Source organism: Oryctolagus cuniculus, chromosome 5 (genome assembly GCF_964237555.1).
Source record: "Oryctolagus cuniculus chromosome 5, mOryCun1.1, whole genome shotgun sequence".
NCBI lineage: Eukaryota > Metazoa > Chordata > Mammalia > Lagomorpha > Leporidae > Oryctolagus > Oryctolagus cuniculus.
In genome coordinates this window covers 17,865,786-17,872,465 of record NC_091436.1, presented here as the reverse complement: position 1 = coordinate 17,872,465, position 6,680 = coordinate 17,865,786, and the positions used below count along the sequence as shown (strand labels likewise).

At 56.5% G+C, this 6,680-nt stretch overlaps 1 protein-coding gene across 1 annotated transcript; it reads left to right on the top strand.

Annotated features, from left to right (window-relative positions):
- The first annotated feature begins 88 nt into the window (after window positions 1–88).
- LOC138843113 (UL16-binding protein 1-like) lies at window positions 89–6,020 on the top strand. Its single transcript, XM_070074603.1, has 5 exons — window positions 89–353; window positions 2,276–2,533; window positions 2,924–3,199; window positions 4,045–4,176; window positions 4,988–6,020. Exons 1-4 carry the CDS (start codon window positions 269–271, stop codon window positions 4,167–4,169), a joined length of 744 nt encoding a protein of 247 aa, XP_069930704.1. The 5' UTR covers window positions 89–268; the 3' UTR covers window positions 4,170–4,176; window positions 4,988–6,020.
- Window positions 6,021–6,680: the final 660 nt, after the last annotated feature.

Below are 6,680 nucleotides of genomic sequence, written 5' to 3'. Positions count from 1 at the left end.
AGAAGCACCTGGCTCCTGGTTTCAGATCAGCACAGTGTGCCGGCCGAAGCGCGCCGGCTGCGGCGGCCATTGGAGGGTGAACAAATGGCAAAAAAGGAAGTCCTTTCTCTCAGCCGCAGTCAGAAACCTCCCTTCCTTCCACCCTCCCTTCCACCCTCCGTTAAGCCAATAACCGCTCGCTCTGGCTCGTAAAGGGGAGGAGGGGCGGTGCCCGTGGGGTGCTTAAATACCGCGGCTCACACGCCTCCGAGCTGACACTCACTCAGGGATGGAGCTGCTGTCCGGGCACCGCTTCACTTCTCTGCTGCTTCTACTGCTGCCTCTGCTGGCAGCCTGGCTCCGGGCGCCGGCCGGTGAGTGCTTTCAGGGCAGGGCACAGGGCAGGGAGAGAGGATGGGGACCTCCTCGCGGGCCTGCGCTTCCCTGTGGAGGCTTCTCCCAGAAGTCACAGGAGGAGGATGGGAGGGGGTGTGGAAACTGCTGGAGCCCCAGCCCCGTCCTGGGGAAGGTGGGCGCTGAGCCAGGGGGCACGCGGATGAGAGCGCACCCTGCCTGGAGGCGACTGCGGCCATCCCCCGACCCCGCCTGCAACCACAAACTCCCCTTCCAACCACCAGCGCCTACTTGCTATGGCACCTCTCAGCGCCTACTTGCTGTGGCACCCCTCACAGCCTCATCCTGACACTTCCCTCCTGAGTTGCTGAGTCCCTGTGAGCCTCTGAGCCAGTCTCAGCACGGGACCAGGAACGCTGGGCTTCCAGTCCAATCTGTCCCTTTCTCATCTGGCAGGTCCTGACTTCTCCCCTACCTGATGGTGATGGCGATGGCGCCTATCCCCTGCCTGAGGCCGCCCCAGGCAAGAACACCCCCAGCCCAGGACCCTAAGTCGAAGGAGTGGGGACACCATCCCCCCACCCCCAACCTGTGTTCAGGCACCTCACCCCCAACCTGTGTTCAGGCACACTGTGTGTGTGAGAGTCAGCAGTGGATTCTGTCTGCGGTGGCTTTTGGTGGCCGCAGGGAGAGGAGTGGGGTCCTGTGGTTGCAGCGTTACTGCTACTCCTGTGCTGTCCAGCGGGGTCCCGGGTCCACATGGGGATACTCCCTGCAGCCGAGGGGTGAGCTCATCTCGGAGTGAGTGGTGCTGCCTTGCACTGGCATCAGTGGACAGGCTCCCTGCTCCTGCACCCCACCAGGAGTTCCTCAGAGGCAAGGGGCACGGGTGGCTCCAGCTCAGGAAACTGAAGATCTGGGCTCGAGTTCTGTGATTTACCCAGGACCAGTGTCCATGGGATGCGCGTGGAGATTGCGGTTCCTGGTGGTGGGTTTTGGAGTCCTCGTGTGCTCATTCCCCGAGTTACCCAGGCTTTTCTACAACCAGAGTCCTGCAGTAAAAGCTGTTGCTGTCTCTCACTGTAAACCTGTGACTGCCTTGACCTTTCCTGAGAAAGAGTTTCCTCTCCTCTCACTGGGTCCCGCTCAGTGCTGCTGTTTTCAGTCCTCGTCTGGACAGGAGATTTGGCCTCAGGTGCGGGTAGGGGAGGCGGTCATCATCCAGCCACTGTGCTAACTGCTTCTGCCAGCTTCTTCCCGGTGTGTGGTGTCAGCCCTGGTTGGGTCCACGTAGGAGCATGTGTGTGTGCACTCAGGTGACAGGTGCACTCCTGTATGTCCACCTGTCTGTTCACACTCTTCTCTGTAGGACCCCCCAGCTGACTGATCTGCCCTGATCGCCCACTCCTGCCATACTCTGGAAACCGTGTTTCTCAATGCTTCCCTCCTATGCACACCTGTCTTGGTCTTTCTTTTGCCTCTTGGAGTCAGTTCGGCTAGAAGCTCGGAGAAGACAGTGGCTGTCCAGGGACCACCCACACCAGGCTTCCCCTGCTGCTGCCTGGGCCAGCATCGTCTGCGCCAGCTTTCTGGAATGTCCATGTGGTTTGCACTTTCTTATCACGTGGTGTCGGAGTTTCTGTTCAGATGCGTGTGAGCTTAGGTACTGTGTATGCTTACACAGGACTCCTGTCACCAGCCCCCTCCGAGTCTAGTGGGCCAGGTGAGGACGCTGTGTACTTGGGCAGAGAACCTGAATGAATTACAAGGAGCACAGGTGGCAGAAAGTCGGGAGCCAGTGATGGAGTTGCCATGGCGGGAACTGATTTCCATGCGTCCCATCCCTGCCCTTCAGGTGGGCTCCTTAGACTTGGAGCTGGGGGAGAGGTTGAGTGTGAGTCCTTTCTCATCCCCACGCCTCACTCGTGTTTCTCTTCCACAGATGCTCACTCCCTTTGCTACAACATAACTGTCAATCCCAAGGCCAGACCCAGACAGCAACGGTGTGATGTTCAAGGTCACGTGGATGACAGGATGATTCTGCACTGTGATTGCAGCTTCACTCAGATCAGCTTTTTTGACCCCCTTGGGAGGAAAGTGGATGCCATTGACAACTGGGCAGAGCAGACAGAAATGCTGCGAGATGTGGTGGACACCCTCAATCAGCAAGTGGCTGAAATGAAACATTCCACAAGCAAGGGTGAGCCTGAAAGTCCCTGGGCAGAGGGCAGGTTTGTGAATAAGGACTGAAGATTTCCATGTGCAGAAATGGATACTGGGGTTCCTTTGGAGGCCCAGCAACAGGGCAGGAGTGGTAGGACATCAGGGCGAGGCGATGAAAAGGGGACGGGAGTGGAGGATCCCAGGTGGGGCAAAGGGTCTGTCAAGACTGATCTGGGCACGGGGAATTTCTTATGTTCCTGTGAAGTTGCAAGTTGGCCCCACTCAAGTGCCCCAGGAGGAAGTGCAGGATGCAGAGGACAGAGCAGGGCCAGGAGATACCAGAGGGACGGTTGGGAGAAGTGGATCCCAGGTGGGTCAGAGGACCTGTCAAGACTGATCTCTGACAATGTCTTTCCAATGGGGGCAGATCCCCCGAGCTTGCAGGGCAGGATGTGCTGCTGGCATGGAGCCAGCGGCGGCAGGCACGGGTCTTGGCAGTTCAGCTTCGGTGGACAGATCGGCCTCCTCTTTGACCCAAACACCAGAAAGTGGACAGAGGTTCATCCTGGGGCCAGCTGGAATAAGACGACCTGGGAGAATGACAGGCAGCTGACTGACAAATTAAGCAGGGTGTCCATAGGAGACTGCCCAAGGTGGCTGGGGAAATTCTTGTTGCCCTGGAAGGTGATGTTGGAGACTACAGGTAACTAGGGATGGGGTGGCGGGAAGGGGTGCTTTCTGGAGATGAGATGACGCCACCGTAGTGTGTGCATGCAAGGTGTGGGTGCTGTGTGCATGTGAGTGTGCTGTACCCAGGTGTGTGTGCATGCGAGGGTATGGGTGTGTGTGTATGTAAGGGTGTGGATGCTGGTGCGTGTGGTGTGGGAATGTGGGTGTGTATGAATGAGAGTGTGGGTGTGACGATTTATGTGTGCTGTGTGAGCCTGTGAGTGTCCTGTGCTGTGTGTGTGCCAGGGTAGGGTTCTGTGTGCAGGTGTGTGTGAGCCTGAGTGTCTGAAAACATGATCCAGTGTGATGTGTCCCTCCCTATGACAACAGGAGCATCACCGCTGTGTCTTCCCTCACACCTCTCCTCCTCCTCCTGCTCATCTCTTCCTCACGGTGTGTATTTCAGTCCCCTCACGTGCCCTCCTGCTGGCATCCACCCATGCCTGTCACTGTTTCTAGACCTTCTCCCATCACCATCCCCTCTTCCTAGAATACCAGTTCTCCCATTTCCTCTGCTCTCTCTCTTTGGTCCTTCAGAACCATCTCCAGGTCCAGCTCCTGCCTCCCTTCCTGGCCACCACCCGCAGCCTCTCCTGTCTTGGCCTCCCAGGAGGGATGGTCTGCATGGTCACCCTGGCTTCCTCTCTGGCAGATCTTTCCCATCCTCCCTCCCTGCTACCCCAGGACCTGTCACAGCAGCTGCTCAGTATAGGTGCCAGCTGTGTGCACGGCTGCCTTTAACAGGAGCAGGAGCTGGAAGGCCTCTCCTGGGGGTTTGGAGTCTGGATGGGGGCCTCCAGTCTTCTGCTTCCATTTCAGCGCGGCCACCCACAACCTTAGGAGTAGTCGCATCCAAGGCCACGGCCACCATGCCCATGCCCTGGGCCTTTTTCCTGCTCCTCACCAGCTCAGTCCTCCTTGTCGTGCAAGGGGAGCCATTCTGAGTGACAGGTATGGAGGGCAGCATTGGGAGGGGAGCAGAGGGCAGATGGGATTGGGTGGGATGATGGCAGAGGGAATTCCCCAAGTCCAGTCCTGTCCCCTGGACTGCACTGTCTCATTCTGGAAATGAGACGAGGAAATCAGTCCTCATGTCCCTCAGAAGCATTAACTGGGACCAGCTCAGCCCTGAGTTCTAATGAATTCTCACTGTCAGGAGCCAGCCTGGTGGAGGGAGAGGGAGGGGGGGGCCCTTTCCTACACCAGGTTTCAGCAGCTGGTTCATGGCCTGTGGGTTGAAGAAGGCTTAGCCAGCTCAGGATTGTGTAGCGCAGATTCAGGGCCCAGTCACGGGATATTGGGGCACAGGAACACAGGCACAGGGTTTGTGGGCAGCAAGCAGCATGGACGCTCCACTCGAGGAGTCGTTGTCAGAGATTCCATCCTCAAAGCAAAGAGGATGCTGACCCCTTCCCAGGATGAGGGGTGGGAAGGATTTTGTAACCCAGCTCCTAAGGCAGAGGGCAGGGCGTTCCTGGTACCAGAGAACCTGTAAAAGGTCTTGGTCCCCCTGCAGGAAGAGAACTTTGGGATGCTCCAAGGTTAAAATGAACAAGCAAGGTCTGTTGTAAGCAAAGTCAACTCTCAGGGCAGGAGAGCGGGTGGGCAGGTGTATAGCATCTGTGCTGAGAATCTGAGGAAGATTCCTTCTTTATTGCATCTGATGGGGGGGGGGGTGGAGAATTCCTGAGATGGGAGGAGGACTCTAGGAGTAGCCGGGGCTGTCCTGGAACAGGGCATCACCTGTCTTTTCTCTAACCAGGGCTTCTCCCATCTGTGATGCTGGAATCACAACCACAGTGACCGCACTGCTGACATGATGCTGCCTATCTGGGACATTCACCACTGGGTGCCTTTGGAGTTGTTGGGCCGTGGAAAGTGCTTGCAGCCCTCTTGGGCCTCTGGGGTCTACTCACGTCGAGCTGTGTGCATTGAGAGCTCCCCTACCCAGGGACTTTGGCCTCTGACTTCTTCTTCTGGGAAGCAGGACAAGCCTCTGTCTCCTGTGACCTCATCAGGCTGAGGAAGAATGTAGGCCCTGCCTAGCCCAGGAGCCCAGATTCCATGCTGAGTGGTCCAGAGTCTTTATATGGAAGCGTTAGGCTTGAGGGAACAAGGGAAGTCCTAGGAAACTTGGTCGAAGAGACCCTTTTATTTTTTAAGCTTTGTATCATTGACACCTGGAAGAGCCCAGTTTAAGATCCAAGTTATAAAGAGAAACACGGAATATAAGAAGGAGAGTGACTGAAAGTAGCCGTGCCAGTGAGAGTTTGTATCCAGACTGCAAGACACTACCTGTGCCCTCCTTCTCGTGTTAGATTTCTGTACCATTTTGTTTTTATGTATTGATTCTGTATTTTAACCTGTCATGAGCCGTTAGCCCAAGTTCAGGAACATTGGTGCTATGACTTGGATCATATCTCTTCACTAGCTGTGCTTGTCATTCCCTGTTCTACCAATGGCCCAGCGACCCAATGCAGCGCACTCCACTGTGGGAGATGCCGTGAGACTGCCTGCCTAGCCCATGCAGTTATCTGAGTGCTGGCAGGCCCAGGAGCCCCAGGAATGTTTCCCCCAGTCCTGCCTCTGCCAATCAGGTAAACCACTCCTGGGTGTGGCCCAGGCCCACCTGGAAAGCTAGGAGCCTATGTGACCTTCAAGCTGATTGAGAAGCATAGTGGCACCAATACCACCTTCAGCTATAGAATTAGTGCTGCCCTGAATCAGTTAGGCGCCCTCTGCCTGCCCTTTACAAGGTGTGCTTGGTGTTAATAAAGCTGTCGTGTGCCCTGAAACTTGTCTCCGGTGTGTCTTATGGAAGAGGGCTGCTGCCCTACCCATGCAGACAGTGCGCGGGACTCCCAGGATGAGCCCGCCACTGGCACCCAATGTGAGGTGTGAACGCAGGTGCAGGCCCACAATGCCTCTCTGCTAGGTGAAGAGGGTACCTCTGTCTCCTTCTAGGGACCGCAGACACAGTAGTTGACTCCCCATGTGGACATGGTTAATAATGGCTGTCCAAGGTTTCTAACTTTACTTATGTTTCTACCTCCCACCCTGTCCCTTATGTGTGCACTGTGCTTGAGCCACATCCCAGGAAGGAAGCTCCCATGGGGATAGTGAGACTGCCCTGGGCACCTGGTCGCAGCATGGGACCTGGATCAGAGAGTGCACGCTACTCCATCCCTGCAGGCTGGGCCTTCCAGCTGCTCCAGGGAAGCTGGACAGGGAGCCCTGGGGGATGCATGCCAGGGGGAGGGGTGCATTCTTAGGGAGCCTAGGTGAAATCTGAAGCCCCAGACTCCTCTCTCCCCAGTTTCAGGCTAGCTTGGGTTCCTTCCAGGACAGAGCCACTCTCAGAACACCCACCTGGCTTTTTAAGGGCTTGGCCTCACCCTGCCAGAGGAAAAAGCGAGGCTGCTCTGTGGCTTGTAAGCTTTTCCATTCTAAGCAAG

Excerpts from the sequence above, each read along its gene's own strand:
- LOC138843113 (XM_070074603.1), top strand. The coding sequence starts at position 269 with ATGGAGCTGCTGTCCGGGCACCGCTTCACTTCTCTGCTGCTTCTACTG. Across the intron at positions 354-2,275 it reads CTGGCTCCGGGCGCCGGCCG|ATGCTCACTCCCTTTGCTAC; the intron begins GTGAGTGCTTTC and ends TCTCTTCCACAG. Across the intron at positions 2,534-2,923 it reads GAAACATTCCACAAGCAAGG|ATCCCCCGAGCTTGCAGGGC; the intron begins GTGAGCCTGAAA and ends CAATGGGGGCAG.